This window comes from Lissotriton vulgaris, chromosome 12 (genome assembly GCF_964263255.1).
Source record: "Lissotriton vulgaris chromosome 12, aLisVul1.2, whole genome shotgun sequence".
Taxonomy (NCBI): Eukaryota; Metazoa; Chordata; class Amphibia; order Caudata; family Salamandridae; genus Lissotriton; species Lissotriton vulgaris.
Window position 1 is genome coordinate 66,344,611 of NC_141700.1, and position 20,894 is coordinate 66,365,504.

Sequence of the window (20,894 nt, forward strand, 5' to 3'; positions counted from 1 at the left end):
CATGCGCACTGTAGTCCAGGGGAGGAGCCACCTATCTAGTGATACTTCGAAGACTCTTCCAGGACAACAAGGTGCAATCATCTGGACCCAACACTAGGCGGCGATCTATGCACTAGATATGAATTTAGCAGCCCACATGCCTCGAACATAGTGTTTAATTAACGTACAAGCCCATGAGTGGCAGGGAGTTGGCTGCAGAGACTGGCCTGCTGCCAGGCCCTGCGGCCAACCCTCCCGTGCATGCAGCCAACACCCCCCCCTGCATGCAGCCAACTACCCTTCTCCCTATATGCAGCCAACTACCCCCACCCCCCTGCACGCAGTCAACTACCCCCACCCCCCTGCATGCAGCCAACTACCCCCACCCCCCGGCACGCAGCCAACTACCCCCACCCCTCCACACGCAGCTAACCAGCCACCCCTCCACACGCAGCCAACTACCCACCCCCTGCATGCAGACAACTACCCAACCCCTGCACGCAGCTAACTACCCAACCCCTGCACGCAGCTAACTACCCACCCTCTGCACGCAGCTAACTACCCACCCTCTGCACGCAGCTAACTACCCACCCTCTGCACGCAGCCACCTACCCACCACTCACAAGCAGCCCTGCGGAATAATCCATGGGGACTAGCCAAAGTTAATAAGGGGGAGGGGACACGCAGCATCCCCTCCCTAGGCCAATATCGGCCTGTGAGACACAGCCAAGAAAGAGTGGGTGCCCTGGTGCCTACTCACGGCACTCACCCGGTCCTCGCTGGAGGCCTCCAGGTGAGCCCCATGGTACCCGCTGCCCCAGCCAGCCCCCCACATCCAAACGTATTTGGTATTGCTCTTGCCGGAAGCAGCTAAATATGATGCCCAGTGCGGGCGGGAGGGGAGGGGGGGGGGGGGGTAATATTCACATCGGTTTCCCTGCCTGCAGATACAGATCTGAAGCATATTTAAAGCTCCCGCCAGCTGGGATAGGACTTCATGTTTTCTTTTAAGATGCTCCCGCCAAGCGAGAGCAAGGAGTATGTTACTTACCCTGTAAGCATCTACCTTTAGTGCTGCAGAGTCACAAGCTATGCATACTCCTGCAATCTAGTGGTGGGCTCAGGCTCTGCAAGTTGCTTTCCCTTCAGGAATATTTATGTTTGGCGTTAATCTGCCCCGGAGAGTGAGAGGGGGGGCTACATTCCCAGTTTGAAACTACAGCCAGGCCCTGGGGGATTGGGACCTGGGGCCAGAATCAGCCTTTGGAGGGAAACAATACCCCCCCACCCCATCTATTAATTCCTCCGACCCCACCTTGTTCACCTGGGGGACATAAAACATACAAGCGCAGGAAACCGCTCATTTTTTTGCCACGGATCTGTAGCAAATTTGCGGCAAAATGTAAACAAAAAGCCTTTTTTGGGGCACCAGGAGGTGTTCTTGTGGGATCCCAGGCATAGAGGGTCAGAGTAATCCTACTGTGCCCTCTTATGGGTTTTCTTATGTTTTTCCTTGAGTTGGCTGCCACCACATCATAAGATCTGTTGGATCAGAGGAGCATCCACGTCCCTATATATATTCAAAGCTTTTTTTCTTTAATAACTCCAAAACTACGGAACAAATTTACACCAAATTACATGAGGGCTCGCTCAGAATCAAGAACTGGGTTTCTGCCAAGTTTGGTGTAATTCCTTTCAGCGGTTCGGGCTGTAGTCGTGTCTAAAATCCCCACAAGAAATTGTATGGGAAAAATGCTGTTTGGGAACCCCCCCGGTTACTGGCATTTCAGCCGTCTTCGGCCCGGCTTGCTTGAATCCTGATGGTGCAATGAGCAAGGGACTCACATCTGAGTATACCCTTCCACGCTTATGGTGGACAAAAATGATTCAGAAAAGGGATTCAAGCAAGCCGGGCCGACGACGGCTGAAATGCCAGAAACCGGTCCCCAGTAGCTTAACTCCTTTCTGGTGAAGAATTGGCTTGGTAGTTTAGTCTGCCCTGTTCCCATGATGCACTGGGCCAGGGACAGACTGATTTGCATATAGCCAGGTTCTGAACTGGGATGGTGCAGTGAGATAAATAACGGTGATGGATCAAGCCCTGATCTTTGGACTGGGTAAGAGTGGTCTGCTTAATTCAGACACTCTGTTCATCACCACCCCCTTTTCTGAACCCCCCTTTTCTGAATCGTTTATTCCATTACAGCAGACATGCCGCGTTTCGACCGGGTCACCAGGTCTTGATCAAATGACATGGTGTGACCCCGCGTGTGACTAAATACTGTTACTCTCATTGCATGCTCCTCCCATCAGAATAATGGATGTGGAAAACAGACTTGATAATAATCTTATTCTTTGATCATTGTGGTTTAATTAAAAGTATGAATACATATAAGAAATACTGGGCAAGTGCCCCTTAATTGATGTATTTATAATACATGATTTACCAAATCCTACCACAAAAATTTCATGATCTCATGTTCAAAACTGTTTTGCCAACAACTAGGTGCTAAGAACATGTTCTCAACAGTATAGTCATTTTGAAAACAAACTGTGCCCAGTGAAAAAATAATAAGTTTTAAACAAAATGCAACTCCATAATTTTAATGATAGTTAGCTAGCAGTTCTTTTGAAAATGTATACAAATAAATGAAGCTCTGGCTGAGGATCGCTGAAATTCCCATGTGCTATTTAATGAAGTGCTATGTGCAAAGTGCAGATTCAATTTACAAAATTCATCATATATGAAATTACATTAGATTCAAGTTGATACAAAAATTATCAGACGTGAATTTCTGCTTAAAAATCTTGTGCAAACAGAAATCAGTGCAAACTCCCACCTCACAGACACCCGATAAAAACTAGTAAAACCAGAAACCTAGTAAAACCAGTTAAAATCCAGTATAAAAGAAGTTAAAAGCCTACATAAAAACCAACTACACAGACTAAAAAACATCAATTACAAAATTAAATAAAGATTCAGCATCTACAGTTAATTTTATAAAATCAAATCATAAATATAGCAGCAATTTTAGAGATTCATTATTCACAAAACATTGTACAAATCATCCCCTGTGTTTAATCCATTTGGCATTTTGGTGTCAAATTGTACAATGTAATGGCTTTCCAGCTAACGGAATTTATTTTCTCTATTTCTCCCTCTGATGGATTTTGGCACAGCATCGATCACAAAAAAACTGAGGTTGTTAAGGTTATTTTGGTGTACTAATTTGAAATGCCGTGCCACTGGGTAGCTTGAATCAGAATTGATAATCGCACGTAAATGCTGTAAGATTCTATTAAATATGGGTAGTTTAGTGCTGCCTATATATCTTAGCTGACATGTACATTCTAATATATAAACAGCAAAATCTGTCTTACATGTAAAAAAACTTTCATTTTATATGGCTCTAAGGAGAATGCATCAAATACCTCCATTTTGTTAACACCAAATGTACATGCCCTACAGGAGCTGCATTAAAAAAAAAAAACAGTCCTGTTGGATAACCAGTTAGTTTTCTCTTGCACTTCAGGGCTAGATTGGTCTTGGGCATCACTCAGAGGGAGACCTTCTGAATGTAATACTGGGAGAGTCCTTTATTTCAGGTGCTATTGTCATATCAGACTTTAAAATAGGCCAGTTTTTTGTGATAATCTGTCTGACCTTTTTGTAATGACAATTATAAGTCTGATCGGATATTTCTCCATTTTGGACTCACCACAAGCCAGTGTTGAATTAACTTCCTGATTACCGTTAAATGTTACTACATTTTGAGGGATGTATATTTTGGATAAAGCTTTGTTTAAATCCACCATATTATATCCCCTTAGTAAGGATCTCTGCACCACTTCATTCAGACAGATCGTTAAGTCATCTATATTGCTGCAAAATTATTTTGATTCTCAAGAATTCCTCGTAGGGGATACTCTTGATGAGATGCCTGGGGTGGGTACTGCTAGCATTATTACAAATGTATACCTCTACATCTAAAAACTCGACCATCTCTTTGCTAACATTATCTGTGAATTTGAGGTTTAAATTGTTATTGATGATGTCAATAAATCTGAGAGCTGATTCGACAGATCCCTGCCAAATCACACAGACATCAATGAAACGCCACCATTTGACGATGTTATCCGGGAACATTTCTTCCAGGATGTGGCAGAGGACATGCTCCTCCCACCAGCCTACATGAAGACATGCAAAACTGGGGGAGAAACATGCCCCCATTGCCACGCCCTGGAGTTACTGCTTTATTGAATAGAAAAAAGTTGTTGTGTAAACATATGTGCATCATTTTCAACAGAATCTTATTGTGTTCATTGAACGCAATATCTCTCTGTGAGAGATATTGTTTAGTTGCTTCAAGGCCTTGCTCATGTTTTATGCTAGTTTATATGCACAGCTGTCCATAACAATGAAACAATATTCATCATTCCAGGTAATTTCTATAGGTTTTTCTAAGAAATGAGCAGTGTCTTCTTTGTAAGAAGGAAGGGTTTCCACAAATCCCCTAATAAAAAAGTCCACTTACTTTGACATAGATTCTAGTAGCCCTCCCTGTGCAGATATCATTTGACTGCCAGGCACAGGGGTAATCTGTTTGTTAACTTTGGGTATAAAATAAAGAGTAGGTATAATGGAGTGATCAGTTTAAAAAAAATGATACTCTTCTTTACTGATTAAACCTTCCTTCTTCCACTGAGCAAGCTCTTTAAACACTAGATCTTGAACATCTCTCAGCTCATTTAATGAAACTTTCTTGTAACATAATAAATCATTGAGATGCCGGTTAGCTTCTTCTATATAGGCATCACTGGGCCAGAGAACAATATTGCCCCCTTTATCGGCATTTTTTACAATGATATTGTGTTCTTTGATCTTTCTCATTAGTTTAGTATATTGCTGTTCACTGTAACTCCTACATTGTTTCTTATTGAGAACACTTCTATTCAATTTTTTCAAGTCATCTATGACACAATCACTAAAAAATGTCTATGGCCTCTCTTGGCATGACAGGGATGAAAGTGGATGGGTGTCGGAATGGGCTGATAGCTGAACTTGTGCTCACAATTCCCATCCCATGAAGCTCTTGCTGTGTATTGCACATATTTTCTTCTGAAAAACCTGCCAACGAGTGCACCTCTCTCAGTATGGGTACATCTGATACATGAAAACTCACACTTGGGACGCTTTCTAATCGTTATTGTTGATGCTGTATTATTAGCTTTATTAAGTTTGTCAAATTTGATCAACTTGTGTTTACGAATGAATTAAAAAAAAGTCTATTTGTGACTGTACATACTTGAAACTAGATTTGGGGCAGAAAGAAAGTCCTAGAGCCAGGAGTTGGGTTTCTGCTGTGTCGAGGTCAAGATCGGTTAGCTTAATTACCGTATTGTTTAAAGTTTGATCGTCTGATATTGCTATTCCGGTTGAATTTTCCCTTTCCCTCTTCTCCCTCTCCAACCTTCAATAACCAGTGGAAAATGCACGTGAAATTGGGACTGGTACACCACATTTTTCTTTAGGCATTTACAAAAGTGACGGCCCAATTTAACCACAAAATAACATCTCATAGCAATAGGAAATTAGCATACCCATATCAAGATCATTATTTTTGCAAATTTCTCAATACAAAAAGCCCACATCATTATACCCTCACAGCACAGTTCAGTCTTCTCTTTCCTGTAATGTACTTCCTCTTTTTGAGGAGGGCTTTCCCCCATACATCCCTTTTACAATTTTGCTAAAGCATGTGGTACAACTCCTTAAGCTATCATTTTACGCACTCTTCTTGTTCTGCCCGGGAACTGGAAATGGTGAGTATAATTATTTCCTCAAATTTGCCAGGTGATGTTAGAACTCTAATTTCATTTTTGGAAAGTGTACAAAACCTATTACTCAATTGCTAAGTTCTAAAACCTTCAATGACACGCTTACACATTATTAAACCTAACTGCAAGGAAGAGCTTTTCATCTGTCCAAGATTTATTTTAATAATGTTTCCGCCCCACGTTTTCAGAAGATGAGTTTACAGTGAGAGAAAATGAGCCTCATCTGCTTACCACACCAGACCATAACGTTTATCATATCCTAGTTTCAAATATAAAGAGTGAAGTAAAAGATGTGTTCTCTTCTTCACACTGTTTTACATGACTGTATCAAAAACTTTTAATTTTCCAAAGAATGCTTGGGTTTAATCCATAAATAGGAAATAGGAGACGTTCCTGGCGAAATGTTAAACGAATAAACCACTCGAAGACAATTATTTCAGAGCACAACAGGACAAATGTAATTTTTGTATTAAAGTACTCATCTCCTCCTCCACCCCCCAAAAAAGTGATACCCTAGCAAAAACTTGTTTTAAATAAACAACGAACACCAATACAACATGCAAGCATGAATGAAGATTTTCTGCGTCGGAGTCTGAACGTCTAGGTTTTCAAATTACAACGGAAGGATGACATCGAAATAGCAAATCAAACTATAATTTCCTGCTTGTTGGTCTTCCATTACTACTGGATAAAGTTTAATAGGGCCAAATCCTGTGTCATACTGCAAAACATGGTGCTATATTATTAGCCATGAATAAAACATGGAGTTTTATTCTTTATCAAACTGAAAGCGAGACCTTAGAGCGCCGCTTCCGTCTAAAGGAAGGAATTGAATGAAGAGGCACTGAAACTCGATGAGGGCACTGAGTTTTGTCATGCTGCTTTAATACTCACAATAGTTTACTGCTAGGTTCTTTAAGACAGCGGCAGTGAACAACTTATAAAAGGACATTGCAATAAAACAAATGGAAGGACCCACTTTCAAGGTAGACAACAGCTATTCGTTATGTATGGCTATTAAATTCTGAAAACCTGCCCTTCGTTATGAACGCCATATATAAGGGTTCATACTGAACCAAACCACCATTTGAGCATTGTCAAAAACCCAATCAATCCAGTTCCTAAATAGAGAGATGTGGTCTCTACACACGTTGGGGCAGAAGGAGGAGTGGTTCCCTACAAACAAGTCTGAAGGAGATATGACTAAAGACAGACGGTGGAGCAATGCTCATGATCAACAATCTGGTGGCCACAAGGGTGTGTGGGGAGTTTCTAGGTAGAAAGGGTTCCAACTCTCTTGCACCAAGAATGACTTCTGATTCAAGGCATACAAGGAGAAGGGCTGGTAGTCTTACTTTTGACAATTGTTTCTTAAAAAGAAATTCAAAAGGAAAAGGAGGAATGCAGTCCAGGAAATTCCTCATTTTGTGGGCAGACCTCTGGAGTACACGATACAAAATAATTTGTTTTTACTTAGGAGGCTGTAAGCTTAACTTGGAAGAAGGAATTATTGGTGCGGTAGAGAATGGCGTCACAGATGTACACAACAATGTAAAAGTAAATATTCCTCTAGAATTAGATATTCACACATTTGTTGCAGGACAAGGACTCTTACTGATTTCTGATGAGAAGATATTGGCAGTTTTTCAATGCAGGTATGGCATTCTGTGACGCACTGTGATGCTCAAAGCAATCAATAGGTTTACTAAAAGCAATTGTTATTAACTCCTTTATCGCGGCGCAAATTCTGCTGCAGTGCGGGAGTTCTGAAGAGTGGGCGGGGCCGCGTCGGCCAACAGACGTGCCCAGCACAGCCGAGTTAGTGCTCGCGACAGCCACTGGCCGACACACGCATAACTAATTACTCCAATAAAATATAAACAGAAACTCAAACAAGTTGCAAATCACCCATTTCTCAAGTGAGAAACTAAGATTTTGTGACAGATTTCTGCTCCTGCAAAACAAATGAGCAGTTATATAGTGAACTCATAGAATGGAGACATCTTTACAAAACCTACATTTTAAGGTCGAGCCTAGCGGCAGAGCGCATGCACTACTCGTCCTGCGAGGCATGCAGTAGTTTAGTATGCTGTGTAAGCCTAGCCCACTCTCCGCCCATACTTTTCATTGGCTGGTGTCATTGTCCTTGGTAAATGCTGGCTTCCGATTCATTGTGAGGCTTGTTAGTCCCTCCTTGTTTCCGCCCTGTCTCCATTTGGTACCGCCCATGAGGACTGGATCTTTTATTTGTGGCGTTACACGTCTCCTTGTGGAGTTACACGGTCTCCTTCATAAATCGGTAAGCACTTTTTTTAATGATATTCCCTATTCCACCCACGACATCTCAGCAGGCCCTCTGGCTTTAATAATGTATATATTTAAATTATAGCGCCTCCGCTTTAACTATAGAGGGCGCGCTTAAATATTTATGTACTTAACGCTGGCCACTTTCGTAATATATTTATTCAAATTATAGCGCGTCTGCTATAATTAAAGCAGACGCGCTTATTTATTTTACTAGTGCAGGCCGTTTTCATTTGGGCCGGTCGGTGGGCCACAATGTTATAACATGTGCAATGTAATAGGACTTGCATTTATGCGCGCTCGTACTTACACGCGTTCAAGCTATTGTCATTGTAAATGACAATGCAGTTTATTTTAAGTTTCAAAAACCAAAACCTAAATCAAAGGCATAGTCAGTTACAATGCCAATAGCCCAAACTCATGTAAATGCAAGACCTATAGTAGTGCAAACCTTGTCTTTCTCTCTAAGGGCCTGCAATGGCCGGTTCCCTGGCGATAATCCTGGGCATCCGACCTTTAAGAGGTTTCGTCAGGCCACGGTCATTGATTATATCCTGACTAGTGTTGAGATATGGCATAATGTGGTGGACTTCTCTGTAGGAGAACGTAGTGAAAGCGGCCACAATCTTCTAGTTATGGAATTGGATTTCCAGTAGGTGGGGGGGGGGGGTTCAGGTAGAGACCCTGAGGAGCCGTACCAAAACAACTTGGTTGTTGTAGAGGGAGGGAGACGGATTAGATAGCCCAAGATAAATCAATCGGTGGAAACCATGTCAAAATTTTACACTGGCATTATACCTCTGCTAGAGAGAACTAGTGTTGCTGCAGCAAATGTAACTAACCCTGGTTTTGATAGTGACCTAGGTAAAATACACCTAGAAATGGCTTTGGTTGTGGCAGACTTATTTTTTAACAGCGGTCCTATCAAATACAAATCTGGTGGTGATAAAAGATCTTGGTATTCGAAAGATTGTAAGGAAGCGAAACTAGTTTTGTTGACTCCATTAAAAGGGGCCGATAGCTTTTGCATTAGGGAAGCTAGGGCGGCCTACAAGAAAATAATTGCAAATGCGAAGTCTGAGTGGGAAACAGACAGATGGCAGGAGATCAAGAAGGCTTTGGATCAAAAAGATAGAGGTTTTGGAATTTGGTCCACTTCGGGAAAGAGGAAGGTAGAACCACTCTTGATCCAAACATCGATGAGTACACTTGGCACTCACATTTCAAGGAATTATATTCTACTTCTCACACTGACATAAATTCCGACAAAACCCCAGAGTGTAATTTTAATCTTGAAATTTTATGTGAAGCACCCCCATGTACCATGGGAGAGGTGACATCTGCTTTAGCTAAGTTGCAATCCAACAAAGCCCCAGGATTGGATAGAATTCCAGGTGATTTGTTTAAAAGTGAACAGGTAGTTTGGGCTCCATATTTATTATTATTGTTCAATGCAATCCTGTATGGCCTTCCAGCACCGCCTACATGGGCCGGCGCCTAAATTGTTCCTATTTATAAAAAGGGATCTCCGATGGAACCATCGAACTATAGGCCCATTAGCCTTATTGATGTTTCTCAAAAACTTTAAGGGAGGGTACTACTAGGGAGATTACAGGAGTGGATGGAAGACCGTGATATATTAACCCCGTTACAAGCTGGCTTTAGAGCAAAGATCTCAACTGTTGACCAGCTGTTTAGGTTGCAGTTGATATACTGGATACATGTGGTTTTGGAAGGTGGGAGTCTTTATCTTGCCTTCGTGGATTTGAAATCTGCGTTTGACATGGTTGATCATGACCAAATATGGACTATACTACTGGCCATGGGGATACCACCCTATCTTTGTTTTCAACTCAAATGCCTCCACGAGAGTACGTATGCCAGAGTAAGACATGTCAAAGATGCTGGATTAACAGCCCCCTTCCCTGTTTAAAGGGGGTGAGGCAGGGCTGTGTGCTCGTCCGACCCTCTTTTCATTCTTCCTAAATGGCTTAATTGAAGATCTACTCGCCGTAAAGGATTTTGATTCCCCGAAAATATCATCACGCAAATTTCCTGCATTGATGTTTGCGGATGATACCCTGCTCCTCTCGAAGTCACCTATGGGGATGCAGCGAGTTTTAAGGGAATTCAGCCAGTTTTTGTAAAAGGAAGAAACTTTTAGTTAATATAAATAAAACAAAATACATGGTCTTTAATGCCAAACCGACTACTTACCCACACCCAATAATGGACGATATCGCGCTTGAGTGAGTCCATGTTTTTGAATATCTGGGCCTAATCCTGAATGACAAAATGGGTTGGGGCACTCAAATTGATAAGGCCAATCTGAAGCTCACTCAGGCAATAGGGGGATTATTGAAAAGTCCAGAAGGGTTGTTCCTCGAAGGCGATAAACCCACCCCTAGAAATTTATAAAGTACAAGCGCGCTCGGCTTCTCTTTATGGGGCTGAACTTTGGGGTCATAGCTCAACAAATGCACTGACACTCACTGAAAATAAGTTTATTAGACACATTATTGCTTTGCCAACAAACACTACCTTGGTACCCATTAGGATGGATCTGGGGATCCTCCCAATGGTGGACTTATTCTCGAGCCGACCCTTGCTCTATTGGTGTCGGCTATGGAGCACAGCCGAGCTGAGACACTATAGGGAGGAACTCAAGGTACTACTATCTCCACCAGAGGCCGTGGGTATTATACCGTGGCTGTCTTGTGAGGGATTTGTTTTGTGCTATTGGTAGGGAGGACTTATGGGTTACCCCGGAGGAGTCCTGCCTAGCTACCCCAAAAAAAACCCTAGTTAAAGAATTAAGAGATTTTAAATTGACTAGTTTAATCCATGCGACTAGAGTTAGGAGTTTGACGCATGGGTTTTTGGACTTTAAGTCACACTATCAATTTGAACAGGTCCTAGATTCAATACAGCCTGCATTAACAAGGAGGTTGTTTCTCCAATTTAGATACGGGACCCTTCCACTTTTTGCAACAACTAATGAGTGGTCAGATGAGGCCTGTTATTTTTGTCCTGGATGCAGAGTGGCGGAGGAAACAGAAATCCACGTACTGTACTTCTGGCCGGCATACAAACAAGCTAGGTCTAAATGGGCTATACAATTGTGTAGAAACTTGGGTATCAGGGATTACTTTGTATTCTATAGGATCTTAAAATCTGATACAGATCCAGTGTATGTGGTTGTAATCTCTAAATTTCTCCAGGCCATGTGGCTGAAACGAAGGCACTTGTTGAAAATTGATACTTAGCCAACCGTGACCGTTCTAATTAGTTGCGATTACTCTGGAGCTTTTTAAGGAATTACATGAGACGTTTAATAATGTTCTTACATTTTTTATTTTAAATAATATTTTTAAAATTAACTCCTATTTAAAATTGTTTTTGTTTTTAAACAATTAGGGAAGTTTATGCATCCTTATAACTGCGAATGTCACCAAGAGATTCTACTGTATACTGCTATGGGAAATATACTGTTCTTTGTCATTAATTCAGATGTGCTTTTATGGCTGTAATAAAGTTATCATGAACAATTGAACAATGCCAATAGTTCAAACTCGCGTAAATGCAAGACCTATTGCATTGCAAATGCTTGTTAACATTGTTTCAGGCCTTACGGATGTCCATTCCATTTCGGAATGAAGCGTTAAGACAGAGCTAAAATCGACTTTCAATTTTACAATTACTTTTTAAAGCGATGATGTGCCTATCCCAGCATCTTTGATTACATGAAATTCACATTATTTGGTTTAACACTGGAAAAATACATGAACAGATGCCCTGCTACTAGGGATTCTGAACGAACACAAGCACTTTGCGAGCAGACAAAGGTGCAGGTTTTTCAAAAGCACAACTGCTAACCTTAAACTTTCAGACAACAGGTTAACCACTCAGTTGCGGGGGGGAAGAGATGATGATCCTAGCCTTAACTAGCCATCTTCAATTTGATTAGTTCTTTTAAAGATTGAAGGCATTGTGCAATCAGAATCCAAATACAACACAGATGCAGCAAGAGTGAAAGCATTGCACACAATATCCGAAGCCACACTTGATCACACACGGAAAGCACTAGGTCCACCAACTGTCAGTACCCAGTCTAACCACAAATGATATTTAATTTAATTAAGATTTCTTGGACAACCTTATTGTCTTGTGGGCCGCAACTGAAGAATCTACAAATACTGCCCATTAATCCAGTTAATGATTGCCACAGAGGAAGCGTTAATCCGGTAAATTAGCCTTAAACTGCTTTATGGTGCACTGCAGTGGGGGGGGGGGGGGGGGGGGGGGGAGGCGTCTCAACGAGATGCAGTCAATATATGTGTAGTGGCTGGAGTCAATCAGGAGCATGCAGATAGCTTAAGGAATTTACAATACGAGCACGATCTGAATCTTTTTAGGCTGCTATATAGAGCCAAGAAATTAGTTTTGTGGACGAGCAACACAATATATGGAAAAAAAGCCATAAAGTGCAATTCACAGTTAAAATAACAGTTGGATGCGTCGCAGGTAACATTTGTATTTGCCAGTGGGCTTAAGCCACTTTCCCAGCACTTCAAGGAAAACATAATTACATGATTTTTTACACGCTAAAAAAAAGTGAGGACATCACAGCGAAGACAGAGGTCAGAGACACAAAACCATAGTATTTGTATAATTAGTCTTAAAAGCACTGCACACTATTATAGGACTCAGATAAAACTTGGGACAAGCCTTCACTTGAAGTATTTACATCCCCGTACTACAAAATGAAAGCTACATGAAAGATATTTCTTTCTTTCTTCGTGACAAAAAAACAACAAAATAAAAATTATCCAAATCGTAATTTTCCTAAAAGTCAACCAAAGAATGTAATGCACAAGATGCAGAACGTTTGGAGGACAGGAGAATGGTGCTTCATTCTAGTAGAGCAAGCAGGCAATACCTACCCAAAAAACACTTATGTTCTATTGGAAAAATTGAATACAAGAAAGGGAATAAGGATGCTTGCCCAACCCTGCAAGTCATATCCAGTTTCAAAGTTGCCCCCACTACACAAATAGAAAAAAGGAAAACCAAAAAAGGTAGATGGCTTGTGGAGAGGGGGGTTTTAAGGGAATTTTTTTTTTTAAAGTAATCGAGTTTATACCCACGCCGAAACAAAATATATAAAAATAGCAAAAACTCTCTCCTCATTTCTCTACAAGTTACCACTTTCATTAATAGTTTAAAAAATGAATAAATAAAAAATAAGCCAGTAATTAGAAAAATACGATACCTGCTCCACCAAACTGTGTGCTTGCTAGCGTTGTTGGGCGGTTTTTTCCATTAGCCACAGGCAGGGGGAACATCTATAAAAAATAGAAGATGGGGAAAACACGACACGTTAGTGATGCATATTTCCAAGTGAAAATAAAACAGCAACACAGTAAATTTTCTACTGGCCACTCCCTCGGACTGCAAAATAGAATTAAAGTACACCGAAGGTGAACAACACGTACTGTATATGTTTACTCTTAAAACACATCCGTGCTCTATGCTCATACCCCATCACAGCTCATATCAATTCGCAGCGGCAGGGAGACAAACTTCAAACAGCTAAAATAGCCACTTAACGCCTGCCCTACAATCAAAATGGATAACTACCTTTTCACGATATCAGTTGGTTATTAGGTGCTGGTGTGAAAAATTACATTTTGGTAACCTTTTGGTTATGGCACTGTAGTACACATTTACGTTGTTTTGGAGGGGGGCTAGTCCGGCCCTTGCTCGGCCTACACGTATGTTTTTCCTCACTAGAAACTAAAACAACCAGTCACTGTTACACCGTCCCACCGTGTGATACAAACTCACGTTCTAGTCAAACTTCCCAAAATACAAGGCATCTTGGTCACTACAGCCTTGCACAAAAACAACATGCCTCTACTAGTAATATTGCAAGATGCAGAGAGCTAATAGGAGCCCAGCATTGGTCAAACAGCTTTTATTTAACACACTATTTCAGTCACGGTTTTCTCTACGAAATGTTAACCATACAATGTTTTACCAACCACAATATTCCTTCCACTGCTTGTACACATCTCAGGTGGGGGTCGCAGAAGGCAGTTCGAACAAAAGTATACTGTATTTTGCTCAAACTCTTCAGATTCCTGTACGTAACTCTAAGTATACTCGTTACTTCTGCTGATGCCCAGTGGTGGCTCCTCTGCTAAGGCGGAGCAGTGTCGCCCCACTGCTTTTTGCAGTGTAATAAAAGGAAACAAATAAAATGAGAACTCGAGGTTATCATCACTTTAGTTTTCCCCCATTGCAGCGTCTTTGAGGGGCAGGGCTGCTCTCAGAGCAGGTGGTGTAGTGGTTTGCACTCCCTATGTGAGCATGAGTGCTTGACCGGCCCTCTCGGGTCGCCCAAAACAGCCATGGGCACATACCATGTTCTCTGTGCAAGCTGCATTACAGCCTGCGTGGAAAGTAATATGCTACTTACCAGTATGCATCTGTTCTTGGCATGTAGGGCTGCTGACATTCATATCCTGTGCATAGATCGCCGCCTAGTGTTGGGTCCGGATGATTGCACATTGTTGTCCTGGAAAAGTCTTCGAAGTATCACGAGATAGGTAGCTCCTCCCCCGGACTACAGTGCGCATGGGCATCCCCTCCATCCTCAGATTGTTTTTCGCCATTGTGGCAGGGATGGAGTATGATGCAGTAAGTGATGTCCATGCTATAGAATAATTCTGAGTGCTACAGCTGCAACAGGCACCGGGGAGGAGGGAGGGCGATATGAATGTCAGCAGCACTACATGCCAAGAACAGATGCATACTGGTAAGTAGCATATTCCGTTCGAGGCATGTGGGCTGCTGAATTCATATCTTGTGCATAGAATGTATAGCAGTCTCCCTCTTAGCGGTGGTTGCCTGTGCCAGCTGCAGCAGCCTGAAAAAGAGTCTTGAGTACAGCCTGTCCTACAGCTGCTTGCTGTTTGGAGTGAACATCTACGCAGTAGTGTTTGGTAAATGTATGTTTGGTAGTCCATGTGGCTGCTCTACATATGTCTTCTAGAGGAATGTTTCCCAGGAAAGCCATGGATGCCCCTAACTTGCGTGTGGAATGCGCCCTTGGGGGAACTGGTAATGTGCGTTTCGCTTTCTGATAACAAATTTGTATGCACTTAACAATCCATCTGCCTATACCAGATTTCGAAATGGGGTTGCCTTTGTGTTTTGGTGAAAAGGCAACAAACAGTTGCTTAGTCTTCCTGGAAGGTTTTGTTCTGTCTATATAGTACAGGAGAGCTCTTTTAACATCCAGGGTATGTCGAGCTCTTTCTGCCACTGAATCTGGATTTGGGAAGAACACTGGCAGTTCGATAGTCCGATTGATGTGAAACTGGGATACCACCTTTGGCATACATTTAGGGTTTGTACGTAGCACTACCCTATTTGCATGAATCTGTATGAATGGCTCCTGAATGGTTAGGGCTTGTAGCTCACTTACTCTCCTAAGTGATGTAAACGCCACCGAGAAAGCCACTTTCCACGTTAGGAATTGAATCTCACACGAGTGTAGAGGTTCAAAAGGTGGGCCCATTAGTCTGGTTAGAACCACGTTGAGGTTCCAGACAGGTGAAGGTGGGTATCTTGGAGGAATCACTCGTTTGAGTCTCTCCATAAAAGCTTTAATAGCAGGTACTCTGAAGAGTGAAAGGTGTTGCCCGTTCTGAAGATAAGCTGCCACCGCAGCCAAATGTATACATATGGAACTGTAGGCTAGATTGCATCTATGTAAATGTAACCGGTAACATATGATGTTTTGAGTGGATGCATCTGGCGGATTTATGTCATTATTGGTACAATAGATGACAAATCGTTTCCACTTCGCCGCATAGCATGCTCTGGTTGTAGGTCTCCTTGCATCCTTGATAATATCTATACAGTCAGGAGGCAAGTTCAGGTAACCAAACTCTATGACTTCAGGAGCCAGATCGCAAGGTTCAACTGTTGCGGATCTGGGTGCTGAATGTCTCCATGGCTCTGTGTTAAAAGACAGGGTGTTAATTGCAGCCTTTGATGAGGCACCACGGAAAGTTCTAGGAAAGTGGCGTACCATGGTTGCCTCGCCCACGTTGGAGCAACTAGGATGAGTGTCATGGAGTGTGGTCGCAGTTTGCGTGCCACTAGTGGTATGAGAAGGCTGGGGGAAAAGCGTACGGAAACCTGCCTGACCAGTTCGCATTGCCCTGAGACTGCGGATGTGGAAACCTGGCGGCGAAGCTTTGGCATTTAGCGTTTTCCCTTGTGGCGAACAGGTCTATCTCTGGGTGACCCCACTGCTGAAGTACGGCTGTAGCACTGAGGGATGTATCTCCCACTCGTGCATCTGGTGGCTGTGTCTGCTGAGCAGATCCGCCATCTGGTTGTCCCTGCCTGGGTGGTGTTCCGCCATGAGGAATATGTTCCTTGGAATGGCCCACTTGCACATGCTTTGCGCTAGGTGTGACAACTGTGGAGAGTGTGTCCCTCCCCGCTTCTGTATGTAGTACATGGCAGTCATGTTGTCCGTCCGGATCAACACGACCTTGTTGCACAAATGCACCTTGAACGCCTTCATTGCCAAGAAGATTGCCATCAGTTCCAATAGGTTGATATGCATCTTCTTTTGCTGTGTCGTCCATAGTCCCTGTACTGTGTAATGGAGGACATGCGCTCCCCAGCCCAGGAGAGATGCGTCCGTCGTCAGCACTATTTGTGGTACTGGCTCTTGGAATGGTCGTCCCCTGCAAAGGTTTTGTGGGTTCCACCAATGCAGAGAGTGGTATGCGCGACCGATCACCAACACTAGGTCTTTCAATTGTCCTTGAGCCTGGTTCCACTGCCGTGCTAAGCACTCCTGAAGCGGACGCATGTGTAGTCTCGCGTGAGGGACTATGAAGATGCAGGAGGCCATCATGCCTATTAACTGCATAAACACCCGTGCTGGGAGCGAGTGTTGGGGTCTGAATTTCTGAATCAGCAATTGAATGCTGTTGATTCTCACCGAGTTTGGCTGTGCCTTTGCTACCAGAGTGTCTATTGTTGCTCCCAGGTACTGTTGTACGTGAGCGGGTTGGGAGATGAGACTTTGCGTAGTTCAATGAGAATCCGAGGCTGTGGAGGAGGTGAATAGTGCGAGATATGTGGCTGGCACATTGCTGGACTGACTTTGCTTGGATGAGCCAGCTAGGGGTAGACGTGGACATGGTTTCTCCTCAGGTGCGCTGCTACAGTCGCCAGGCACTTGGCAAACACCCTGGGGGCTGTTGTTAAACCGAAAGGTAGTACCTTGAACTGGTAATGTTGATTTTGTATGGTAAACCTGAGATACTTCCTGTGCGCAGGATGTATTGGTATGTGGAAGTATGCGTCCTTTAGGTCTAGCGTTGCCAGGAAGTCTCCCTGAGTGAGCAATGGCAGAACCGGTTGTAAAGTGAGCATGTGAAAATTTTCTGATAAGATGTATTGGTTTAGGGGCCTGAGATCCAGTATTGGCCTGAGAGACCCGTCCTTTTTGGGTATTAAGAAGTACAGAGAGTATACCCTTGTGCCCTGTTCCTGTATGGGGACGAGTTCTATGGCCCCTTTTTGCAGCATGCTGATAACTTCTTGCTGCAATAAGTCTATGTGCTATGCGGACATAGGACGGTGTCTTGGGGGTATGTTGGGTGGAGTGGAAGTGAGCTCTAGACAATAGCCGTACTGAATAAGTTGTCTCACCCACCTGTCTGTGGTAATGCTCTCCCAGACTGGCAGGAACTGTTGTAATCGCCCCGACCGGTGTTACATGGTCCGGGGGCAGTGACAAGGCGTCACTGTTTATTACTGGTGGAGGATCTGGTGTTGTTGTTCCCTTGTCCTCTGCTGCTGTTTCCACGCTATCCACCTCTATTGTTTTTATTATAGGTGGTTTGCGTGCTCCCTTTATTGTATGGAACCTGTTGTGATGCCTGGCCTCGTGTAGCTCCTCTGTTACCAGAGCGACGAAAGGAACCTCCTCTGAACTGTTGGGACTGCAAGGCACCCATAGACTTGGCTGTTTCTGTGTCTTTTTTTAATCTTTTCTAAGATAGTGTCCACATCAGGACCAAATAAAATAAGCAGGGTTTACAGACAGATTCAATAATGTTGTTTGAATTTCAGGTTTGAACCCAGAGATGCGCAACCAAGCAGGTCTCCTGAGCATGACACTTGTGTTAATGGCCCTGGCTGCGGTGTCTGCTGCGTCTAGCGCGCACTTAATGGATGCGTTTGATATGAGTTTCCCCTCCTGGATTAGCATTTCTGCTCTCTCTTTGTAGGCCTCAGGCAGATGTTTAAGCAATTGCTCTAAAGTGTTATAATGCGCCCTATCGTATCTGGCTAGTAGGGCCTGTGTATTAGAAATTCTCCAGATATTAGCTGCTTGAGCAGCCACCCTTTTCCCTGAAGCTTCTAATACTTTAGATTCTTTGTCTGGAGGAGGAGCATCACCCGTAGTTTGTGAGTTGGCTCGCTTACGAGCATTTGAGACCACCAAAGAGTCTAATGGCACCTATCCCTGAATATATGTAGGGTCCACAGGCGCCGGTCTGTATTTTCTTTCAATCCTGGGGTTAATAACCCTTGCTCTAGTGGTTTCTTTGAAAATGTCCCCGGCGTGTTTGAGGACACCTTTTAGCATTGGAAAAGTTTTAACAGATTTCCCTGAAGTGGAGAAAGTGTCAAACAGGAAGTCCTCCTCAACTGGGTCAGCATGCATGTCCACATCATGATTTAGTGCTGCCCTTTCATAAAGCGTTGAACGCAGCTGTATCTTCTGTTGGTGAAGTTTTAACAGGATAAGAAGGAGTATCCGGAATAGTTTGTGACTCCCCCGTTCAGCAGGGTCCGTCCAGGCTCGAGTCTGGTCATCCTGATCCGTGTCCGCAGGGTAATGATATTGTTCATCATCTTCATACCCCATATCTTCAGTAGTGGGTGTGGGAGAGTATGCACAAGTGTCCTGGCCATGGTACCTCACAGTCTCAAAAAGGACAGGAGACGTTGAAGAATCCCTTTTCTTCTTGAGTGGAATTTTGTATGATTCCAGAGGGTTTTTGGACCTGATCTTTCTTTGATAAATAGTAAGTCTACCCGATTCGGAGTCGATATGTAGCTTCGACTGGTCATCATACGAGGGCTCCTGGTACAAAACGTCCTCTTCTAGAGGATGTGTCCTTTTTCCCCAATGACACCTTCTTGGTCGTTTCGACCCCAGGTTTCGGATCGTGCGCTTTAGAGCGTGCAGTCGGGGGCAGACCGAATTTTATTGGCGGCACAGTGTCTTTAGGCAGACCGACCTTCTTCGGTGCCGGCGTCGATGTAGGCCCAACCGATTTTGCCTTTTCGCCAATAAGTTTATATCTTTGCGTCGACTTCGGTGCTTGTGGCGTTCGGAGGCGCGCTTTTGTCTCGACTCGACGTGGTCCTTCGAGGCGCTTTTGGAATTCGACTCTAGGCCTTTGACGAGCTGGGGCTTGTCGACTTGATGCTCCGGATCGAGAAGCTTCCGAGACTCGAGTCCCTGGTTTGTGTCGCTATCCGTCGACACCGACTTCTTCGGTTCGACATGCTTGGTTTTAATGGTGGTCTGGTTCAACACTCTTCACCTTTGACCCGGTAGGGTCGTCGACACCTTTTTTGTTCGTCGACTCCGATGGGTTCGAGCTCTTCGATCCGAAGACTGAATTCAGAAGTTTCGGTTTTGACTCGATGGCTTTCGGTTTCGTTTTAAGTAGTTGGACCAATGGCTCATGTGATATATTCTTAGCCGGGCCTTGACGCGGGGCTATAGAATGTTCTTCATGTTCTTGGCTAAGGCCTTCTGGCGATGCCTCGACCTGAGCCCTTGGAAGTCTCTGAGTGTCTGTTTCGGGCCCAGTACCCACCGCTGGGCCTGGTTCATCGCTAGAGTCGTCATCAACGGCTTTGATGGGGGATACGTCGTCCCTTACCTCGACGTCTTCGTCGTCGTCATAATAGTTGGAGTCATGCTCCGAACCGGGATCCGACTGCTGTTCTGGATCCTCAGTCTCGACGACCTCATCGTCCTCTTCGTCGAAGATATTCACCGGGTCGGGCGCTGGCTTCGACAGTTTGCCTCGCTGCACGTCGGAGTCTAAGCGTCTTCTTCGACCTGAATTGAGCACAAGCTAGACAGTTGTCCTCATTGTGCTCTGGTGATAAGCACTTGTTGCACACTGGGTGTACATCGATGTGCGGGTACTTAAGAGTTACAAAGGGGGCATCGTTTGAACGGGCTCCGTTCCATCGACGATCGGTCTCCGCTGTCGAAAAGGCCACGCGGCTCTTAGACGTCCTGCTCAAGAATAACTGGAACAAGATCTCGGCACCGATCGAAACAAAACAGACGACCCCGAAGGCCTTTTGGTCTTTAGAAAGTTTCCGAACTTGAGTAAAGAAAAGTACATCCGAACCCAATGGCGGAAAAAAACAATCTGAGGATGGAGGGGATGCCCATGCGCACTGTAGTCCAGGGGAGGAGCCACCTATCTCGAGATACTTCGAAGACTCTTCCAGGACAACAATGTGCAATCATCCGTACCCAACACTAGGCGGCGATCTAGGCACAAGATATGAATTCAGCAGCCCACATGCCTCGAACACATGCCCACCCCTCCTCCCGTGTCACGGTGGTCAGACCAATCACAACGCTGCATTGCAGCATTGTGATTGGCTGCAGGGAGCCTCGGAGCCCTGGTGCT

The 20,894-nt window shown here is 43.9% G+C and overlaps 1 protein-coding gene across 8 annotated transcripts in view; it reads right to left on the reverse strand.

The window, feature by feature from the left end:
• Window positions 1-20,894, reverse strand: part of TCF3 (transcription factor 3) — a 784,206-nt gene that overhangs the window by 667,644 nt on the left and 95,668 nt on the right. For all 8 annotated transcript variants that reach the window (XM_086947156.1, XM_086947154.1, XM_086947159.1 and 5 more), the window contains exon 3: window positions 13,394-13,466. In XM_086947156.1, coding sequence (XP_086803282.1) covers window positions 13,394-13,466 — 73 coding nt within the window. The remainder of the gene's footprint in view (window positions 1-13,393; window positions 13,467-20,894) is intronic.